At 35.6% G+C, this 23,415-nt stretch overlaps 3 protein-coding genes across 3 annotated transcripts; all 3 read left to right on the top strand.

Annotated features, from left to right (window-relative positions):
* The first annotated feature begins 4,987 nt into the window (after positions 1-4,987).
* Positions 4,988-10,273, top strand: LOC141670959 (uncharacterized). The gene is made up of 15 exons (XM_074477020.1): positions 4,988-5,337; positions 6,520-6,931; positions 7,063-7,185; positions 7,281-7,385; positions 7,679-8,156; positions 8,267-8,307; positions 8,405-8,473; positions 8,550-8,650; positions 8,747-8,825; positions 8,922-9,020; positions 9,091-9,159; positions 9,315-9,364; positions 9,559-9,640; positions 9,816-9,910; positions 10,054-10,273. Exons 1-15 carry the CDS (start codon positions 5,024-5,026, stop codon positions 10,151-10,153), a joined length of 2,217 nt encoding a protein of 738 aa, XP_074333121.1. The 5' UTR covers positions 4,988-5,023; the 3' UTR covers positions 10,154-10,273.
* An 879-nt stretch (positions 10,274-11,152) lies between these two features.
* On the top strand, positions 11,153-14,238 carry LOC141672776 (protein IQ-DOMAIN 22-like). The gene is made up of 4 exons (XM_074479443.1): positions 11,153-11,555; positions 12,465-12,665; positions 13,029-13,109; positions 13,192-14,238. The coding sequence occupies exons 1-4, from the start codon at positions 11,241-11,243 to the stop codon at positions 13,822-13,824; spliced, it is 1,230 nt and encodes a 409-aa protein (XP_074335544.1). The 5' UTR covers positions 11,153-11,240; the 3' UTR covers positions 13,825-14,238.
* Positions 14,239-17,433: 3,195 nt separating this feature from the next.
* On the top strand, positions 17,434-20,815 carry LOC141671637 (protein IQ-DOMAIN 22-like). Its single transcript, XM_074477919.1, has 5 exons — positions 17,434-17,710; positions 18,396-18,493; positions 19,003-19,242; positions 19,606-19,686; positions 19,769-20,815. The coding sequence occupies exons 1-5, from the start codon at positions 17,434-17,436 to the stop codon at positions 20,399-20,401; spliced, it is 1,329 nt and encodes a 442-aa protein (XP_074334020.1). The 3' UTR covers positions 20,402-20,815.
* Positions 20,816-23,415: the final 2,600 nt, after the last annotated feature.

Here is a 23,415-nt window from a genome sequence, read left to right as displayed (position 1 = left end):
CTGCAACTTTTTCTGCCCGGATCTTTAGGAGTAAGGCTTCTTCTTCAGGAGTTAATGTGATGACTCCATCTTCGTCCACTAGGGTGGATGGTTGCCCCTTATCGGAAAAACCTGGTGGTGGTGAATGCTCATGAATTATTTTTGTCATGCTCTCGTTATCTCGGCTTGTAACTCTCGTATTTCCCACAGACGGTGCCAAATGTTACGCCCAGATTCTTTCAAATGAATGAACGGGTTTCGGCCTCCGTGATGATGCCTTCGGATGAGACCTGAAAGTGAAGAGAATGCGAGGGATTGTTCCCCCGATTCACCTTCGGTGTGAGAATAAAAACCTGGTTGTATAGTGGGTAGAAAATACAAGAAAGTAGAAAGTTTTTGAGAGAATGAGTGTGTGTTTGTTTCATACTTTCCCTGGGATTTAATACCCATTTTTGCCATGATTGCTCATATGTTACTCATCATTAAAGAGGGAGTGAAAGGGGGCGTTATGTCTTCTGCTCTCCAACGGTTAGGAGGAAATGTGGGACTTGTCCTAGGCTCTCTGTGGGCCTTCGGCATATGGGCCTGGTGGACCTTCGGCCCAATAGCACAATCGTCAGATGGGCCTTCGTTCGGTGGGCCTTATTTGACCCATAGCCAACACAAATATTATACATGTAACCTTTATCCGAATTTTGAAGTTTAGATATGGCCGAATTTTCAAGAGAAGTAGATGCCAAAGATTTGGGATTTGGGGTTCTTTGAGCAGTATTTTGGTAATATTATGTCTTCGGTATTACTATGTTGCTTCAATGCATTTGGATTTAATATATCTACGAGCCCAACCAGTATCCAATATGAGATACCCAATTCCCCCGTTAGAAATACCAAAAACAGGCTGGGCTTCATATTCTTAATTACGTACTCACCTAACTTAGGTGGTTAGATGAGTACAATGAAATTTTTAATGTAAATGCAATGGATACTATTATAATTATATAATTAGATTAAAAAATTAGAATTCTGCTGTTCAAAACTGTTCTATCTCATTTTTTGGCACGTTTGTGTGTTAAATTCATTTTCATGGCAGAGATATTCAAAATCTTTCAAAAATAGCAAAGAACGCCACTTCTTAAAATAGCACAAAACGCCACTTCTTACAGGGTTCTTCCACTGACACCCAGAAGAACTAGCGTTCTCGTCTTTTTTTATTTTTCCTCCTTTTTTGTTTGTACATGTTTTGTAAGCTTTGAAAATCTTATCAAGTTCCTATTTTTGAACTTTATTATTAAATTTGAAAAAACTTATTCTTGTGTTAAATTTTTTGTTGAACAAGTAATGTAAACCTATTTTTAGTAGATATTTTTTATTTTAGTTTAAAAGTTATATATATATATATCATAAATTCAAAAAGGGTACCATGGCAGTTAAGTGTGCAATTTTTTGACGAAGACACATTTTCACGAATTTTTCAAATGTAGTTGTAAAAAAATTTGTTGTGAATTTTGTAACAGCCCGCACTTCCGGACTATTAATTCTAAACCAAAACTAATACAATATACAATCTATTTATCGAAAATTCAATTACAAAGGTGTCTACTACAAAAGCGCAGCTAACGGAAGCCCAAAATTTAATATACTCCACTCCTAAGTCCTCGAACTCCAATGATTTCCAACTCGAATCTTATGATGAAACCTGAAATTGTAAGAATGAGCTATACAGCCCAGCAAGGAAACAATCGATCCAACTAGTTGGCCAAGTAACACATACACATATAAAAAATACGATAATCTATATGATACGATATACGAAACAAACACTTTCGATACACATTCTTATTCTTATTCTTATTCGATACATACGATACACATAACACATAAACAACAATAATTCAAAACCCATAATTCATGCCAAGACCACTACAACCCGGTGATAACGGTCCTAAATTTTCTCAAAACTGTCACTACAATCCGGTGACTGCGGTCCTAAGTTCTTATTTGATATTTTCACAAACCATGGCACAAATCAAAGATCTCAAATTATCGTCTAGACATCACATATATATTCGATACATATAACTTAAGACATAATACTCTCAAATATATAATCACTCAGCCCAAATTTTGATAATCAAATATACACGTATCACATAATTTTGAAAATCTAGCAAGATCGATCGAAAACTTACCTCTAAAACGGACCAGATCTGAATATAGCCTTTTTGAACCTCTAAACGACGTTATCTTGAAAAACACAAAACACGACAGTTGAAGATAACGAAAAGACCTCTCTGAAAAGTCCATAATCACTGAATTCTGACTTACGATGAATTTTCTACGAATTTTACAAGACTGCTGATTTTTGAAGAAAAGCCCTACGAATTTTATTAATTAAGGCGGGGAAGACGAATAGGGTGTATTTATAACGATACAAAATCCTATATCTTAACCTACAAGTTATCCATATTAGAATCTGATCCAAATTTTAGGCTCAATATTCTAACCCAATTTTAAATCCCAGTCCTTATCTAATTTTAATCTTTTTTATTCTATTATTCTTTTATTAATCGAATTCTAAAAAAATTACGGGATATTACATATTTTTTTCTCCATGTAGTACTTTTGCATTAATTTGATTACTATTTATTTAAAAAAATAATAAAAATTTAAAATTTATGATTTTGACTACTCAAAAATGGTAATAGAATGGTAGTAGAAATATGTAAAATAGTACATAAAAATTAAAAAAATATATATGGGAATAAAATTCATGAAAGTGGTCAAAATAGGTTCATAATACCTTTTTGGAGATACTAAAATCACACATAAATAATTTCTTATTTAAAATAAAAAATTTCTACTTAAAATAAATTAACATCACTAGTTAATATCACTTGTCAACTAAAATAATTTGATAATAAAGTTTAAATTTTCTAATTTAATAAGAAAGATAAAAAAAAAATATGACCCATTTCTTCAAGACAAGGTAGATTTGGGGAGGAGGAATAAGGGGCCACATCACAGTTTGACTTGTGCCCCATTCAAATCCCCATAAAAGATTGTCAGTTCCTTAATTTTTTCCTTACATTCCCAATACTGAATGCGGCTTGGTTCATTCCGTAATTAACCCCAAATCCAAGGGTACTTTTGAACGAAATTTTACAACCTCTCTATTTGTTCATGTCACTCCCGCCCTTGTCTGAGAATCAGAGTTATAATGCTTATTTTCCTGTTTTGCCCCTTAAGTCATTACGAAATTACTAAACACCCACAACTAGCTTACGCTGTCTCAAAACAGGACGCGTGTCGAATACAGTTTCTTGATGTGTGTTATCTCTAACTTTTGTGTATTATTTTAAGTACAAATGTTCAGACATAGGTAAAACTAGACCTGGCAAAAATGGTTTGAATTAAAAAACGGAACCGAAATTCCTGAAACCGAAATCCGATCCGAGATCCGAATCTTACAATCCGATAATTATCCGAAAATCGATTTAAACCAATCCGAAAAATACCTGAGCCGAAAATTTAATCGAAAATTATCCGAAATACAAGATCCGATTATAACTTGGAACCGATTAATACCGAATAATATATTACTCGAACCGAATATGACCCGAAATAAGTAAAAATTATACTTTAAACAATTTATATTTATGATAACATACTTATTTAATCATATTATTGTGTAAAAGTATATTACATTATATTAAAAATACTAAATTAAATAAAAAAGATATTTTTTAAATCTCAAAAATTAAAAAAATAAATAACTTATGATCCGAAAATATCCAAACCGAATTTAATCCGAACAGAATTTTGTCCGATCTTAATCCGAATTTTATCCGATTTTAATCTAAATTAGACCCGAACCGAATCACATCTGATCCGAATGGTCTTCAAATATATCATAATCCGAAACTAGATCCAATCCAAAATTGATCCGATCCGAAACCGAACCGGTTATCCGAATTGTTAGGTTTAGGTAAAACTCAATACTCCAATAAATATCTTTTGACATATTTGACTACATTATTTGAGTAGATTTATCTGGTGTCAGCCCGTAATCACGTGCTAGACCACTCTAGGTATGCAAGGGTGCAGATAGATCTATCATTATTAAAAAATAGAAGGCAATCAAATATGATTAAATATATGAAATTTAGCTAGGGTGTACCCGCAAGCACATACTAGACCATTTTGTATATGTCTGGATCCATATTATTAAAAAGTAGGAGCCAATCAAATATGGTTAAATATATGAAATTTAATATTTAATGTGTGATCATGAGTACACCATAGAAAAACCATTTTGATTATTTGATTATTGATAATGCTACGTATTGCCTCTGAATTGAATCACAAATTTATTTTTAAATAATTATATGATATTTCTTAATTCACGAGACTCATATAATTATTTCATTTAAGAAAAACTGGCAAATAATATAATAACACATCATTTTTCATAAACCGTTTTGAAAACGTTTTCTGTAATTCTAATATTTCTCAATATCATTTACAAAAGTTCTATTATATAAATGTTCATATAATTCAAAATTTTGAATAATTCAAAAAATTTCAATTTTTTATCAGATTGAAATCAGGAATCTTAATTGCATACATATTTCGAACTCTCAACATTTATTGACAAATCTATATACTTAATCAAATCAATTTTTCATTATAAAAGAAAATATATTTAATCTAAATTCGAATTTTAAATTGAACACAAAAATTTAACAATTATTTCTATAAATAAGTGGGAAATGTTGCTAAATCCCGATATCTATAACAAGAAATATTAGACAAAATGAGCTGAAATACCGCAAAAAAAGTATTTACATCATATAAAATAAAAAAATGTTATGAATGCAGACTCGACTTAATATATTTGCCTACCATAGAATGTCATTGCAGTGACTCATCTGCCTCGTACACACTTTTTATTTATTTATTCGATAATTTAACAATAAAGAAAAAAGAATTCATACACATACACTCGAACCTTACTAGGCCACCCACCAGTACAAATAATACAAGCATGCAAGCACTCCCAGTTGTTTCCCTCACCGGAGAAATGACCGGCGGCGACTCACCACCACCGTCTTTATACGGAGCTTTACTAGCCAGGTTTCAGAGCTTGGAGACAAGTCACTTGGAGCTCAAGCAACAGTTTGATGTATTAGTTGAAGATAAACACAAGTACTTGTTGCCAGGTAGAGATGGAGGGTCTTGTCAGTGTTCTTGGATTTCCGACGGGATGGTCTTCTCCGGTAGTCCTCATAAAAGTGTGTTGGATCATATGGGGCATGCAGTTCATGTTAGTAGGCTTGATACTGAAGAGATTGTTTTTTGGTATGTATACTGTTTATTAAGCACCTAGCTCAACTTTTTTTTACCTATTTTACCCTTGTCGGGAATAAGCGGGATATACTGTGTACGTTTGGTTTGGTTTGGTTTATTAGTAACGGGTTTTTTAGTGTGTGACCATGAGCACGTGATAAGTGCAAATCTCACGGTTTAACTTATTTTGATTGGTGGAGTTTTGCATATGCAGGTGTTCACTATTATTAATATATATGAACAATGCGCCCATGGGCACACACTGGAAAATTTGTATAAGTAATGGGAAAGCGGAACTGAACATGTGACATATCGTATTGTGGTCAGTAGGCTAGGACCTCATTGGCATAGTGTATTTACTTAATACTCCCTCTGTCCCTAAATATTTTTCCCATTTGTGTCGGACACGTTTGACAATCCACGTTTTTGATTGTTAATATCTTTAATTTCGTATTAGTATTAAATATAAAAACTTCATTGTATTAAAATACTCGTAAACATGAATACAACAAGATCAATCATGACTATGTTTGATTTTATAGATTAACCGTAAACTAATAGTTAATCAATTAACGTGAACAGTGACAAAAGTCAAAATGAGAAAAATATTGTGGTATAACTATAGGTTGTTAGGTATTTTTTTGAGTATGTTAGGGAATGGAAGTGTGAATGGAACTATATATGGACGTCTAGGAGCACATTTGTCACTGAATTATCTTAAGTTGGTATTGTTATACATGCTTCTAGTTGATAGATACTTTTTATAAGAGGAATGGAGTTGTGGAGTGAAGAAATAATTGGTTTCGAAAAATATGACTGATGCTCTTACGAACTCATTTTGGTTTACTTATTACATATTAGTAAACTTACATTAGGATGGAGTTATATATATATTGGTATGTTGTTTTAGTTAAGTTGGAAACATTTTGGAGAGTTATAGAATGTGATTTGATTAATGTGTCAAGTTGATATGATACGCCTCAAGCTAAACAATTAAGTGTTAATCGGTAGAATTTTGGTTCCAAGGGTTCGAATTTTGGTTCCCTTGATTAAAAATAGCTCTGAAACCGTGTTAAGTTATCGACTCCCAATATTTGTAATATATCAGGGGAGAACTAAATATATCACACTAATAATTAGGGTGTTATTGTTGCATGATCAATTATTGAATCTGAAATTTGTCCTACTTAAAAGGAACCGTGCCGCTGAGAAACTTTATGGATACGAGGAATATGAAGTTCTAGGGCAGAGATATACAGAACTACTCATTGATGAAGAACATGAGTTTGCAAAGCAGTTTTTAAAAGTTTTGTGCCAAGGTACCTCTTGTTCAGGTCAATTTCCTTTTAAGAAGAAGTCGGGAGAGACATTCATGGCACTAGTGACAAAAAGCCCATTATATGAGGATGGTGAGCTTGTTGGTATTATTACTGTTTCAAGTGATGGGGCTGTGTTCAGTAGAACAAATCCAGGTCACCCAAGAATTGATCGAGATTGTGAAAGGGGGAAACCGCAAAAACAGGGGTTGGACCTGAAAAATATTAAGTGGCATGCACAAGCACAGATTCCTTCGGTGCCACAGATTGCATCTACAGTTTCAAATTTGGTGCTTATCTATCACACTTTGTGTTTTTGTTAAATATCTATCGGACTTGATCACATGATTTCTTTGTTTGTGGTAACTAGTCCTCTTTTGTTTTGGATTATTTGCTTACACATTCCTCTTGAGCTTGTCAGGCCTCGAAAGTTCTATCTAGAAAACCTGGTGAAGATAGCAGTGAATGCACAAATTACAGAGTTGGAGTGGAGAGCAAACTGGACGGTCACACAATAACAGCAGAGAAGCCACCTCTGGACAATGTAATAGCATGCCCGATATATATAAATCATTTTTTACTTAAACAGTGGTGTGAAACATATTCTATGCTAATCTTTTTTTTTTTACGTTATCGCAGCGTTTGAAGCCTCGTTTCAGTTTCAACTTTAAAAGGTGCACAACTGAGGCCGAAAGTAATGCCAAAGATGAATCCACTTTCGAGTCATCTCAACCTTCTAATTTTGTATGAGTCCTTTTTTCTTGCATCTAAGATTTGCATTATACTTCACTAATGTTACCAACTTCTCGAACTAGTAAATAGCTAAATGGAAATACTTCAACTAATACTACCAACGGAAATCTTAGAAAATTGATTTCCTCGAGAGGTAATTTACTGATGTGCGGTGGAAATACTTCAACTAATACTGAATTTGTAGTAGGATAACTATAGAAGCATGTAACCACTTAAATTTATTGGTGATTGTAAAATTGGTTATGTAGTATATTTTCACTGATTGCCTCTATGGACTCCTGTAGGCTGCCAAAGTTTTATCGAAGTTGAATATTGGTCAGCTTGGGAAAGACAGAGATTTGACCACAAAACATAACAACTTCACAAATGTGCCAAGTTCATATCAATGTGTCTCTGGTAATGGTTACCAGCAAAAGAGTGAAGACTTCCCCTTTTCTGCAGGAAGAAGAATTACAAATGTAGATGTGGCAGTGATCGTTCCCACTTTTGAAGTTAGGGAGTACGAGGCTCCGAAACATGACCATGTTATCGTTCCAAGATTCCAACTTGAGGTGAAGGAGTTGGAGTCAGATTCACCAACTTCAAAAGTTTTGGAAGCAGATGATTTGCCAAAGCAACAGTTATTTCTGCAACAGAGTGGTAGTTCAGAGGAGACAACCTGCAGAAATGAAAGTTCTTCAAGAGAAGAATCGGGATTGAACACGAGAGTAGATTGTGAAATTCTATGGGAAGATCTTCAATTGAGGGAGGAAATTGGTCAAGGTAAACCTTAAGCTAATGAAGTTAGTTCATGTTATATATTCAATTCCTTTTTTTTGCGTTACTTTTTAGGTCTGCAATATGTTCAGATATAACTTCTTCTCACTTTATAGGTTCGTTTGCTGTGGTATATCGTGGGATTTGGAACGCATCGGTACATATTAGAATTTCAGCAGCAGTTCATATTTTTTTACATCCCGTATAACAACATTATTTCACCTGCATACATAATCTATTCCTTGGGTCATTAGGATGTTGCTGTAAAGGTCTATTTTGGAGACGAGTACAGCGAAGAAGCCTTGCTTGATCATAAAAAGGAGGTCTGTAACTATCAAAAAATGTCGGAAGTTTTCGACGTCATTGTCAAAAGGCTAACTCTGATCTTGTATTTTTCAGATTGATATCATGAGAAAATTAAGGCATCCGAATGTACTGTTGTTTATGGGTGCTGTGTATTCCCAGAAAAAAATTGCAATGGTGACAGAATACTTACCACGGTAATGTAAATATTATCTTCCAACATGCTTACATGCCGGAAAGGCATTGCCTTTGTCAAACCACATTTTTACAAAATTGTTTTTGATATGTTTCAGTGGTAGTCTCTTTAAAGCCCTTCACAAAAATAATCATTCATTAGACATCAAACGACGTCTCAGGATGGCCCTTGATGTTGTGAGTTCTCTTGCAAATGTTTGTATATTGATCTATTATATCTTTAAATTTTCCAATGCAAGTAGTTTATGCATAAAACTTTTCCCTTTCTTATAGGCAAGAGGAATGAATTATTTGCATCACAGAAACCCTCCAATAGTACACAGAGATCTGAAAACTTCAAATCTGCTTGTTGACAAGAATTGGAATGTGAAGGTACTAGTTATGTGTAATATCCTTGTTCTACAGGCATTTAGGACCTTTTTAATTAAAGGTCATTTTACAGGTTGGAGATTTCGGCCTATCAAAGCTTAAGCATGCAACTTTCTTAACAGCAAAATCTGGAAGAGGAACGGTACAATGCCCCCCCCCCGCGTGCCTGTGCCCTTTTTCTTTGTCCTCCCATACTTCTTCGAGATTTATTTCTCAAAGAGGACTAATATGATATTTATTCCTTACTCTTTTTATGTAGTTCCACTAGTGCATTGACTTTAGATTTATTACATGCAGCCTCAGTGGATGGCTCCTGAAGTTCTTCGAAATGAACCTTCAAATGAAAAGTAATCATCAAGTTTTGTTTTATGCTATATTTTCACACACAAATACTATGTACATGCTCGATTGAACTTGTACTCCTATCTATGGCCATCTTTCATTTCTTGTACATCAAGACTCAGGAGTTTGGCTGAGGTTTATGATGTCTGTTCTTCCCATTAGAAACCATTAAAAAAATTGTACATTTTTCGCTTTACAGATCGGATGTCTTCAGTTTTGGCGTGATACTCTGGGAACTAATGACGCAAGCCATTCCATGGAGTGATCTTAATCCACTACAGGTCCAGAATATTTGAAATGGTTTCTTTGATATCTATATCTATGTTGTGATTTATACCTTTGTTTTTTCGGACAGCAATCCGTGCATATCATGGATAGCTGGAATGCTTTAGCTAAGACGGAGATCAGTGTAGTTGGTTAATAATAAACTAAAGCCCTTTCCTCTATAATTTGTAGGTTGTCGGAGTTGTGGGGTTCATGGATCGCAGATTAGACATACCCGATGCCCTTGATCCTCGCATATCTTCTCTAATCGAAGACTGTTGGCAAAGGTGCTTTTGCTTTATATTATCAATTTCATTCTCTCAGCTTTCTCTATTAGTTTTTTTGATCATACTCTGCAAATTTCTAGCTTGTCACTTGTAACTTTACATCAAGTTGTGAAAATAACTACCAAGTTGGTTTGCACTTGCAGCAATCCTGGAAACCGCCCTTCGTTTAAAGACATTATCAAGATCATGGCAAACCTAATCCTTGCATATCAAGGTTCAACTCGCGGAAGCGTCGATGCTTAAAACACGCAATCATGGTCGGTTTCGCAGATTTCAGGCTGGCCATTTCTTCGTAATGTTTAGGGATGGAAGAAAGTTTTGTAGTGATGAATAATAGTTTTGAAAGTAAAACTATTGTTTGCATCTTCAGCTTCACAGGTTTCTCTATTTGTTGTTTGTTATTTTTTTTTTATTTTACTATAATGCTGATTTAAGGAAGACGAACAAATTTTCATGCTTGAAAACAGGGAAATTATATCAATTTCAAAATAAGAAAAAAAATCAGGGTAAAATATATTTTAAATAAAAGAAAAAGGAGAATTGAGGGGTGGTTATGTAAAGAGCTTTTTTGAAAAATACCGAGTCTAAAAATATTTTTGCAAAAATACTGTCATTTTTAAAAAAAAATTGCAAAAACAATGTTTTCATTTGCAAAAATACTATTTTTCAAATTCTTTTTTAAAAAATACGATTTTTTGCAACTGAAATCAACTGGATGCAACCATCGACGAGTTTCTGCAATCTTATGCAATTTCGAATACAATCGAAAAACTTGATTCAACTAGTTACATATTTGGCATATTTTAAATAAAAGAAAAAGGAGAATTGAGGGGTAGTTATGTAAAGAGCTTTTTTGAAAAATACCTAAGTAAATATATTTTTGTAAAAATAGTGTCAATTTTTTAAAAAAATTGTAAAAAAAACTTTTTCATTTGCAAAAATACTATTTTTCAAATTCTTTTTGCAAAAATACGATTTTTTGTAACTGAAATCAACTGTATGCAACCATCGACGAGTTTCTGCAATCTCAAATGCAATTGAAAAAACTGGATTGAATGTCTGGTTGATATCGGTTGATTCTGTACTTTTGCAAAAAAAACCCAAAAATAATAAAATCTCAAAAAACTTAAAAAATTAGTATTTTTGGTAATTTCTCTTCTCTTAAATAGCTTATATTAGCCTGTGACATATACCTCTCTGCATGTAACCAAGTTACTCTGCCATTTCTCCTTTCATCAAAAATTGTTCAAACACTCTAGACCATCTCTTCCTCCTCAAGAACTCACACAAACAATTTATTTTCCGCAACGTTCATCCGTTGATTCAAGGCATGGGGAAAGCAGCTCGATGGTTTCGCAGCCTTCTCGGCCTGAAAAAGCCTGATAATGTCACCATGACCACCCCTAACACTGATGCAAAACTTACTCCAATTCGACGATGGAGCTTCAGCAGGTCCAAGTCCACCACAAACCGCTACAGCATTATGTCTCCTTCCTTCATTTCTGCATTGCCTCGGTTTCAACTGAAAGACGGAGATGATCAGCAGCCTGCAGCATCAGAAGTGGAGTGTGCTCAAAATTCCTGTAACAGGAATCGTGATTACTGGTTTGCAGTCAAGATACAGTCCCATTTTCGAGCATATTTGGTATGTTTTGAAGTTATTGTAATCTTCTTACTCTTATAATGTACATTGCATGATTTTTATGTACAATGATCTGGATGATATCCCTGTTTAGTCCTGGCACAAGTTTTACTAGAGTTAACAACAAACTCGAGACGGTGCAAAGTAGATCAAAAAACTTAAACACAACGTTACCCACGTTAGCTTACCAACGCATCTAAAACCTTTGTAGATGCGCTTAATTCAGCGGAGTTGCTCTAGTACAGAGCTGGCCCGGGTAGTTTTTCACTATGATACCCGGACTCGGGTATGGGTGTCGGACACGAGTTCGTATCCAAGTGTCGGACTCGGCAATATTCTGAAAAATTTACATGTTTTTGGCCTAAAATAAGTGTCCAGATGTTCATACCCATGTCCGAGTGTCGAGTGTCCGACACGGGTACTCGAAGCAAAATGAAGAGTCTGGGTAACTAAGGTTTTTCATATGTTTACCAAGACGCCAGTGATATATCTTGCTCTCAATGCAGGGGCGGCCCTGAGGTTTAGGTGCCTAGTCGAAATCAGTTTTGGAGGCCCGATCGTATGCTTAATTTTTAATACTTTTAGACATAGGAAATTTGAAATCTTTGAGTCCATTAAGTGTTGGGGTCTTAGGCGCGAGACTTGTTTGCCTATATCCAGGTCCCAGGTCCGACCTGTCTTCTCAAATACTTCTAGTCCTAGGTTTTAATTTTTTAAGTGTGGTGTCCTGGCATATTGTTAGCGCCACTAGATGTCCCTCTATCTTCTAAAAAATGCAGCTATCATTAGTATTTATGACAGCAGTAACTAGTCATGTGAAGCTCGTGACTCTGAATTTGAAGTTCTATCATTTTTAAAATTTTAGACATATTTGAAGTTCTAACATTTAAGTGTACTGGTGGTGTCTTAAAGGCAAGAAAGGCTTTGAGGGCATTGAGAGGGTTGGTGAAACTTCAAGCTCTAGTCAGGGGACACATTGTGAGAAAACAAATTGCAGAGAGGCTACTGCAGATGCAGGCAGCATTGCGAGCTCGAACACGAGCTGGTGCATTAAGGACCCAGATTTATGAGTCTTCTCAGTCAGCCATCAAGCCCTGTCACATAAATTTCCTAGTAAGACAATTTCACTTCCCACCAAATTTTAAATTTGAATTCTCTCTGATGGTACTTCTTTCGACAAGAAAAACTCGTGGTCCATTCTAATTAATAGCTACACCATACTGTCAAGGAACCAGGATTTGATGTGTAAGTATGAACTAATTCAGACTGACATGAGTCCTCTGTCAGCCTGAGCTCTGATACCATGTTAAGAAACCAGTTACTCTAAAACCTCAAGGTGTTAGAGAATGACCCTTTCCAGGATCTTATATTCTAACACATACCAGTTCAATAAGTTTTACTATTAACTTGCATAAGCATGAATTACAACTTGCAATTACATGTAATTACTGATTAAGTTATCTAATCTTCCTCTAGGGACCTGCAACTCCCGAAAACTATGAACCTGACGTACGTAGGAGCAGGAGTTCAAAGCATGAACAATCAGTTATGCAAAAGGTATGCTGAATTTTGAATATTTTCCTTGTAATCAATCTATATGTCTGTCATCCTAATGGTTTTACTTCTGGGATATTTACAGAGAAATGAATCAATATCAAGTTTCAGGGTTGGACCCGATAAAGAAAATTTGAAATATCATTATAATACGGATGAAGAAGCATACAACCGAGTTCTTTCACACCGTCGCAGCTTCACCACATTAAAAGACTCGACTCTCCATCAACCAATTTTCAGTCCATCTTCAGGTGAAGATCAGTCACTGGCCCCTCTCAAATTTACAAACAATGTTGATGAAGCCTCAGTTTACGCTGCTCAAACTAGCCTAAAGTTAATTTCAACAAAAAGGGCTAGCCTTACAAGAAGTGGACCATTTACTCCGACCTTGAGAAACATCTCAGGAAGCTGCAAAAGCGGTTACTCTGACTACTACCCGAGTTACATGTCGTACACAGAATCATCAAAAGCTAAGGTGAGGTCTCTCAGTTCCCCGCGTCAAAATACTCAGCTGGAAAGATCCAATACAGCCAAGAGGTTTCCAAGTCACGGTGGATATTGTACCATGAAATCATCAGGCACGCAGAACAGTCCTTCGACATTGCATTCTAACTTCACCAGCAAAGCCTACCCTGGATCAGGCCGGCTAGATAGGGTTGGAATGCCCCTGGGAAGTAATGGCGTTGGGTTCAGTGGCGGTCTTTTAAGCAGTTACTAGACAGAAATTTAGTACTTTTTACGGATCTGCATCAATCAAATCTTGTTTATTAAATAATTCTGTAACAAGAACCATCCCGTTGTGTCTGCAATCAAAATTCCAAAGTACCAGATTCAGCGTTGTTCTCCTAAGTATCATCTTCTCCACTAAACTGGTTGACTTGCTTAAATCCTGCGACTGAAACTAGGCTCTCCCTATACTTGTAAACTTTAGCACAGTAACAAAGATCAACATCGTGAATTGAATGTGGGTCAATCTTGGCATCTTTCTTGTCGGCATTATATGTAATCCACCAGTTAAAAAATCTTAATGACATCAGTAGGAGATCACCATTGCTGAAATAGCCATGTTTAAGCTTTTCCGGCAGATCATGTAAATCAACTAAACATTAGTGTCCACGATGGCTCAACTCCACCACCACAAAGGCATGCATCATCATCCAACATCCGCATGTTAGTCTTCATGTTAATCTTCATACCGTCAATAAATCCATTATTCCACAGTATAATAACAGCAATAGACTTATTAAACTCGATAATACGAGATCTCTTATAAATACAAATTTGATCATCTTCATTATCATCATCCTGATCATCATGCATATCATAAGAGATAACGGGGAGCTTAATGGCACAATTCAGCGTCTCCTTGTTCAAATCAAAGGACAGCATACTATACTGTCCAATACTACACAAAAAACCATTAACACACACATCAAAATGACCGTTACAAGCAATGTCAACCGGATCAGGTAGCTTTCGCCAAACATTTTTATTATCTGAATACACCTCAGCAGACAAAAAAGGCAGTGATACAATCCTAAAAATGTTAAAATCATGATCTATCGGATGATATCATAACCGAACCCAAAGCTTCACAACGAAGCATATAATCATCATACAGCAGAATAACTGTGGATTGTCTAGTAGTAGGTTCAAAGACAAATTTCAAAGACAAATACTAAGTTTCCATTTAGAGAAACCAGCAGAATGAATAGTTACACAAACAATGCCATTAGCCGAACCAACAAGTGTAGTATGTAATGCACCTCGATTTTTCGGAAACTTAAGATCAGCCACAATTTGACGAGAATCGACGTGAAGGACTGAAAGTTTATATTGTCCCTTACTCACGAAGACTGTCATGATAAACAGGTCTTGCACACTGATTGGAAGCGGAGTGGACTGTCCAACTCATTTCCTGAGCCCATAATTGCTTAGTTGACACAACAAAAGCATAATTTGACGGGTTCATGCATTGCACCTGCTCTAATAGCCTTGTTTCTCTCTTATCCTCTTTCTCTTTTCTACGTAGCTTTCATATGCTTTTATAACATTGTTTATATGGTATCAAAGCTGTATATGATAGCTTAAGAGTAGAATTAAGTAAAAGGAGTGAGTAACATAGTAATATCAGTTTGCTAGCCTGTTTAAAAGTCTTGTCATAGATGGTTTTTTTTCACTTATTTTTTCAGACTTTATGGCTACCGGACCAACATTAGTAGGCTGTAATATCCCGTAATTTTTAGAATAATAATAATAATAATAGGATATTAGAAAAAAGAGATTAAAATTAGACAAAGATTAGGATTTAAAACTGAATTAGAGTAATGGGCCTAAAATTTGGATCAAATTCTAATATGAATAACTTATAGGTTAAGATATAAGGTTTTGTATCATTATAAATACACCATACTCATATTCCTCGTTTTTAATATTAAAATTTGTAGGGTTCTTCTCAACATAAATCAGCAGTCTTGTAAAATTCGTAAAAAATTCATCGTAAGTTGGAATTCATTGATTATGGACTTTTCGGAAAGGTAATTTCGTTCTCTACAACTTTCGTGTTTCGTACTTTTTAAGATAACGTCGTTTAGAGGGTCAAAAACGCTATATTCAGATATGATCAGGCTTTGAGATTAGTACTTTTTGATTTACTTTTATTTTCGGAAAAGTTTTGATACTCTGATTTTCTAATTTCGTATAAGATATAAGAATAAGAATAAGAATAAGATGCTGGTTACTGGCAAAGTATGGTCGTAGATCAAGACTGTGGTATTTATAAGAATTATCGTTTCGTTCTGTTTCGTTATATTTTACTATGTTATAAATTCTGCTCTGTTTTAAATTATGAATTTTGAAATATAAAACTTTGGGTTGGATCTATTTTTAGAAATTGTTTTACAAAATATTATTGATTTGAGAAAAAAATGTTTTATTAAAACACCCATTGATTTTCGGTTAAATAGTTAGTCAATTTTTACTTGCTGAGCTTTGTAGCTCACCCCTTTAATATTTCAGGTTTCGCCTAAGATTCGAGTTGGATAGCATTGAAGTTCGAGGATTTAGAACGGAGTAGATTGACCTTTGGGATCTGTTAGCTGTGCTTTAGTAATAGTTACCTTTGTAATAGAATTTTGTATTAGTTTTGATTTAGATTTAATAGTCCGGAAGTGCGGACTGTTACATAGGCTTACCTACACTGATTTACAAAATCCATTGTTCTTAGACCCCTCTGATGGCCCTACTTCGATTAGTGTGTCCAAGTTACAAGGGGCTGTTGATTATAAAGCTTGGAAAAGGCAGTTTGAGATTCAACTTTCAGCAAAACAAACCGGGGTTTGTAGATGGGTCTGTCAAGACGAGCACAACTGATGCAGCTGAAGTAGGACAATGGGACACTTGTAATAATATGGTAATTTCTTGGATCCATAACAATGTATCTGAAATAGTTAAATCTTCTATTTTGTTTCTTAATACCGCTGGTGAGATTTGAATTCAGCTACAAAGAAGGTTCTCCTTGACCAATTGCTCTAGAAAATATATGTTGAGTCGAGATCTGTTTAATTTAAAACAAAATGGTGTAAAAGTTAATAAGTATTATACGAGTATGAGCAGTCTTTGGGAAGAGCTTGAGTCTATGAATAGTCTTCCTGTAGTTACTACTATTACTTTTGAGGTCACAACCCTGTTAAAATCTATGCACACCATGAAAGAGGAATCCAAGTTATTTCAGTTTCTTAATGGTCTTGATGATGTAATGGGGCCCAGCAAAGTCAGTTGTTAATGGTAACACCTTTGCCATATGTGGAAATGGCTTGTGCTGTTGTGCAGCAGGGGGAATCTCAACGGGAAATTTTAACTCAATCTCTTATGGGTAATAATGATATCTCAGCCATGTACAGTAAATGAACAGGTGGTGAGAAGATAATGACATGTGTAGCTTGTGGAGTTAGAGGTCACACTCGAGATAAGTGTTGGACTGTTATTGGATATTCGAGATGGCATCACAAGTATAAAGTACCCGACAAGAAGTTTGTTCCGAATTCAGGAAAATGGTCTCCAAACAAGAACAGTGCACCTAGGATGGCTAATAGTGTGCATGGCAATGTCATAGGCAAGGATGAAGTGATTATGACTGCTTAGGCAACTTGGGCAGTTGTTGAAATTGGTACCTAAAGATGCATTGACAAGTCAAGAAACATCTGAGACAGATGATGAATTGGATTATGGTTTTTCTGGAATGGTTAATATACATAAGGGAAAGATGACATGAAAGGAAAAGTTGAATGAGCCAGAGTGGATAGTTTATTTGGGGGCATCAGACCATATGACCTACTCTTTGGATGCTTTGATTAATGTTAAGATAGCTCCGTCCAATTTTACAATAAAGTTACCTACTGGAGCTACTGCATCTATCAGTCATATAGGTGATATAATGTTACCTAATGGACTTCAGTTGCTGAATGTACTACATATTCCTGGGTTTAATCACAATTTATTGTCATTTCATAAGTTGGCCAGGGATGCCAAGTGTGATGTGATTTTTCAGCCAAATCGTTGTATGACTATAAAACCCAGGACAAATACTGGAGTATTAAGGCAAGGTTTGTATTATTTAGAGAGCAAAGAAGAGTAATTGGGATTCAGTGTTATAATTGACAGCAACAGGAGCCTATGTTTGACAGTTGATGTCTCCCCAATTCCTGCAAATCAATTTACACGGTGGCACCAAAGTTTTGGGCATGCCTCGATCTCTAAAATGAAGTACATTAGTTGTGTCAAACCTTTCTTGAATCAACAAACACAAGTTTGCATCACGTGTCCAACGGCAAAGATGACAAGGCAACCATTCTCAACTAGCTCTTCACATGCTACCACAGCTTTTGCACTAGTGCACACAGACATCTGCGGACCATACAAAGTCAATACGAGAGGTAAATTTTGATTCTTTCTTACTATAGTAGATGACTTTAGTAGGATGACTTGGGTATATTTGCTGTATCAAAAGTCTGATTATCTTGCTACCATGATTTTTTTCAAAATTATATTCGTACACGGTTTAAAGCTCAACTGCAGACTATACGCTCAGATAATGCACTTGAGTTCTCTGATAAGGCATTTACTGAATTTTTAGTGAGCATGGTATTGTCCGTAAAAAATCTTGCCCCTATACACCCCAACAAAATGCTAGGGTGGAAAGAAAACATAGGCACGTGCTGGAGATAGCCAGGGCATTGAGATTCCAATATGGGTTGCCACTCTCATTTTTGGGAGATTGTGTTTTAACAGCCGTCCATTTAATTAAAAGGCTGCCAAGTGCAGTGCTGAATTTCCGTACACCATATGAAAAATTGCATGAAGAAGCTGCTACATATGATCATCTAAAGGTGTTTGGGTATCTCGCATTTGGGAAGGATCAAAACCCCAATACTGATAAGTTCAAAGCAAGAGGGGATTATATATGTTTTTATTGGATATCCTAGTCTACAAAAGGGATATAGGCTGTAGAATCTTGTGACAATGCAGCCATATGTCACCGGACATGTCATATTCAGTGAAAGTGTCTTTCCCTTGAATAATAATTCTTTACCTTCATATATGTTACCCTTACCTGCAAATTTACCAACACCACAACAAGCTACTTGTACTAATGATCTTGATCTAGTCGGCTCAAATTGTCATTAGTACTCACCTCTTTCTGAACTCCAGACTTCACTATCAGATGACTCACTAATATCAACTCCTACGGAAACTTCTGAGTCCATCACATCATGTGAATCATCTCACCCTGTAAATACTTCTCCTCTGTCAAGTCCTGTTATCCAAAAATCCGGAAGGACAAGCAAACCACCAAGCTGGTTAGATGATTGTGTTCATCCTCTTTCTAACACCGCAGTCAGTGCATCATCTTTTATATTTCAACCCATTACTCAAACTTTTAATTGCTTTGAGGGCATTGAGAGGGTTGGTGAAACTTCAAGCTCTAGTCAGGGGACACATTGTGAGAAAACAAATTGCAGAGAGGCTACTGCAGATGCAGGCAGCATTGCGAGCTCGAACACGAGCTGGTGCATTAAGGACCCAGATTTATGAGTCTTCTCAGTCAGCCATCAAGCCCTGTCACATAAATTTCCTAGTAAGACAATTTCACTTCCCACCAAATTTTAAATTTGAATTCTCTCTGATGGTACTTCTTTCGACAAGAAAAACTCGTGGTCCATTCTAATTAATAGCTACACCATACTGTCAAGGAACCAGGATTTGATGTGTAAGTATGAACTAATTCAGACTGACATGAGTCCTCTGTCAGCCTGAGCTCTGATACCATGTTAAGAAACCAGTTACTCTAAAACCTCAAGGTGTTAGAGAATGACCCTTTCCAGGATCTTATATTCTAACACATACCAGTTCAATAAGTTTTACTATTAACTTGCATAAGCATGAATTACAACTTGCAATTACATGTAATTACTGATTAAGTTATCTAATCTTCCTCTAGGGACCTGCAACTCCCGAAAACTATGAACCTGACGTACGTAGGAGCAGGAGTTCAAAGCATGAACAATCAGTTATGCAAAAGGTATGCTGAATTTTGAATATTTTCCTTGTAATCAATCTATATGTCTGTCATCCTAATGGTTTTACTTCTGGGATATTTACAGAGAAATGAATCAATATCAAGTTTCAGGGTTGGACCCGATAAAGAAAATTTGAAATATCATTATAATACGGATGAAGAAGCATACAACCGAGTTCTTTCACACCGTCGCAGCTTCACCACATTAAAAGACTCGACTCTCCATCAACCAATTTTCAGTCCATCTTCAGGTGAAGATCAGTCACTGGCCCCTCTCAAATTTACAAACAATGTTGATGAAGCCTCAGTTTACGCTGCTCAAACTAGCCTAAAGTTAATTTCAACAAAAAGGGCTAGCCTTACAAGAAGTGGACCATTTACTCCGACCTTGAGAAACATCTCAGGAAGCTGCAAAAGCGGTTACTCTGACTACTACCCGAGTTACATGTCGTACACAGAATCATCAAAAGCTAAGGTGAGGTCTCTCAGTTCCCCGCGTCAAAATACTCAGCTGGAAAGATCCAATACAGCCAAGAGGTTTCCAAGTCACGGTGGATATTGTACCATGAAATCATCAGGCACGCAGAACAGTCCTTCGACATTGCATTCTAACTTCACCAGCAAAGCCTACCCTGGATCAGGCCGGCTAGATAGGGTTGGAATGCCCCTGGGAAGTAATGGCGTTGGGTTCAGTGGCGGTCTTTTAAGCAGTTACTAGACAGAAATTTAGTACTTTTTACGGATCTGCATCAATCAAATCTTGTTTATTAAATAATTCTGTAACAAGAACCATCCCGTTGTGTCTGCAATCAAAATTCCAAAGTACCAGATTCAGCGTTGTTCTCCTAAGTATCATCTTCTCCACTAAACTGGTTGACTTGCTTAAATCCTGCGACTGAAACTAGGCTCTCCCTATACTTGTAAACTTTAGCACAGTAACAAAGATCAACATCGTGAATTGAATGTGGGTCAATCTTGGCATCTTTCTTGTCGGCATTATATGTAATCCACCAGTTAAAAAATCTTAATGACATCAGTAGGAGATCACCATTGCTGAAATAGCCATGTTTAAGCTTTTCCGGCAGATCATGTAAATCAACTAAACATTAGTGTCCACGATGGCTCAACTCCACCACCACAAAGGCATGCATCATCATCCAACATCCGCATGTTAGTCTTCATGTTAATCTTCATACCGTCAATAAATCCATTATTCCACAGTATAATAACAGCAATAGACTTATTAAACTCGATAATACGAGATCTCTTATAAATACAAATTTGATCATCTTCATTATCATCATCCTGATCATCATGCATATCATAAGAGATAACGGGGAGCTTAATGGCACAATTCAGCGTCTCCTTGTTCAAATCAAAGGACAGCATACTATACTGTCCAATACTACACAAAAAACCATTAACACACACATCAAAATGACCGTTACAAGCAATGTCAACCGGATCAGGTAGCTTTCGCCAAACATTTTTATTATCTGAATACACCTCAGCAGACAAAAAAGGCAGTGATACAATCCTAAAAATGTTAAAATCATGATCTATCGGATGATATCATAACCGAACCCAAAGCTTCACAACGAAGCATATAATCATCATACAGCAGAATAACTGTGGATTGTCTAGTAGTAGGTTCAAAGACAAATTTCAAAGACAAATACTAAGTTTCCATTTAGAGAAACCAGCAGAATGAATAGTTACACAAACAATGCCATTAGCCGAACCAACAAGTGTAGTATGTAATGCACCTCGATTTTTCGGAAACTTAAGATCAGCCACAATTTGACGAGAATCGACGTGAAGGACTGAAAGTTTATATTGTCCCTTACTCACGAAGACTGTCATGATAAACAGGTCTTGCACACTGATTGGAAGCGGAGTGGACTGTCCAACTCATTTCCTGAGCCCATAATTGCTTAGTTGACACAACAAAAGCATAATTTGACGGGTTCATGCATTGCACCTGCTCTAATAGCCTTGTTTCTCTCTTATCCTCTTTCTCTTTTCTACCTAGCTTTCATATGCTTTTATAACATTGTTTATATGGTATCAAAGCTGTATATGATAGCTTAAGAGTAGAATTAAGTAAAAGGAGTGAGTAACATAGTAATATCAGTTTGCTAGCCTGTTTAAAAGTCTTGTCATAGATGGTTTTTTTTCACTTATTTTTTCAGACTTTATGGCTACCAGCACCAATAGTAGTAGGCTGTAATATCCCGTAATTTTTAGAATAATAATAATAATAGGATATTAGAAAAAAGGGATTAAAATTAGACAAAGATTAGGATTTAAAATTGAATTAGAGTAATGGGCCTAAAATTTGGATCAAATTCTAATATAAATAACTTATAGGTTAAGATATAAGGTTTTGTATCATTATAAATACATCATACTCATATTCCTCGTTTTTAATATTAAAATTTGTAGGGTTCTTCTCAACATAAATCAGCAGTCTTGTAAAATTCGTAAAAAATTCATCGTAAGTTGGAATTCGTTGATTATGGACTTTTCGGAAAGGTATTTTCGTTCTCTACAACTTTCGTGTTTCGTACTTTTTAAGATAACATCGTTTAGAGGGTCAAAACACTATATTCAGATATGATCAGGCTTTGATATAAGTACTTTTTGATTTACTTTTATTTTCGGAAAAATTTTGATACTCTGATTTTCTAATTTCGTATAAGATATAAGAATTCTGTTTCGAACTGTATAAAAAATAAGATACGAGAATCTTTTGAAACCTAGTCCCTACGCTTTCGAGCCCGTTTGTAATTTACGCTATAGTTCCGGAACTAGTCTTAGATACCCTTAGTAGGCGCATGAGTGTGCAACTTTAGATACCTATTAAAGGCGCGTAATTCTTATATCTTATACGAAATTCGAAAATCAAAGTATCAAAACTTTTTCGAAAATAAAAATAAGTCAAAAAGTACTTATCTCAAAACCTGACCAGATCTGAATATAGCCTTTTTGATCCTCTAAACGACGTTATCTTAAAAAACACGAAACACGAAAGTTGTAGAGAACGAAAAGACCTTTCCGAAAATTCCATAATCAACGAATTCCAACTTATGATGAATTTTTTACGAATTTTACAAGACTGCTGATTTATGCTGAGAAGAGCCCTACGAATTTTGATATTAAAAACGAGGAATATGAATATGGTGTATTTATAATGATACAAAACCTTATATCTTAACCTACAAGTTATCCATATTATAATCTGATCCAAAGTTCAGGCCCATTACTCTAATCCAATTTTAAATCCTAATCTTTTTCTAATTTTATTCCATTTTTTCTAATATCCTATTATTATTATTCTAAAAATTACGGGATATTACATACTAGCCACCTTAAAAAGAATTTGGTCCCCAAATTCACAACAACCCTAAAATTCGTGACATATGTACCCCTGATCTACCAAAGGTCAAACTATGGGCCACATGAACGCATCCTAGAGAATGTACTAGTCCCATTTCTAATACACTCCGAAAGACAACCTGCTCTCATACCAACTGTAACAGCCCGCACTTCCGGACTATTAAATCTAGATCAAAACTAATACAAAATTCTATTACAAAGGTGACTATTACTAAAGCGCAGCTAACGAAAGACCAAAGGTCAATCTACTCCGTTTTCAATCCTCGAACTTCAATGATATTCAACTCCAATCTTAGGCGAAACCTGAAATATTAAAAGCAGTGAGCTACAAAA

The sequence above is a fragment of the Apium graveolens genome, chromosome 7, assembly GCF_009905375.1.
Source record: "Apium graveolens cultivar Ventura chromosome 7, ASM990537v1, whole genome shotgun sequence".
Classification (NCBI taxonomy): Eukaryota; Viridiplantae; Streptophyta; class Magnoliopsida; order Apiales; family Apiaceae; genus Apium; species Apium graveolens.
The sequence above is the reverse complement of the archived record's forward strand: the minus strand, read 5'-3'. Positions and strand labels throughout refer to the sequence as shown.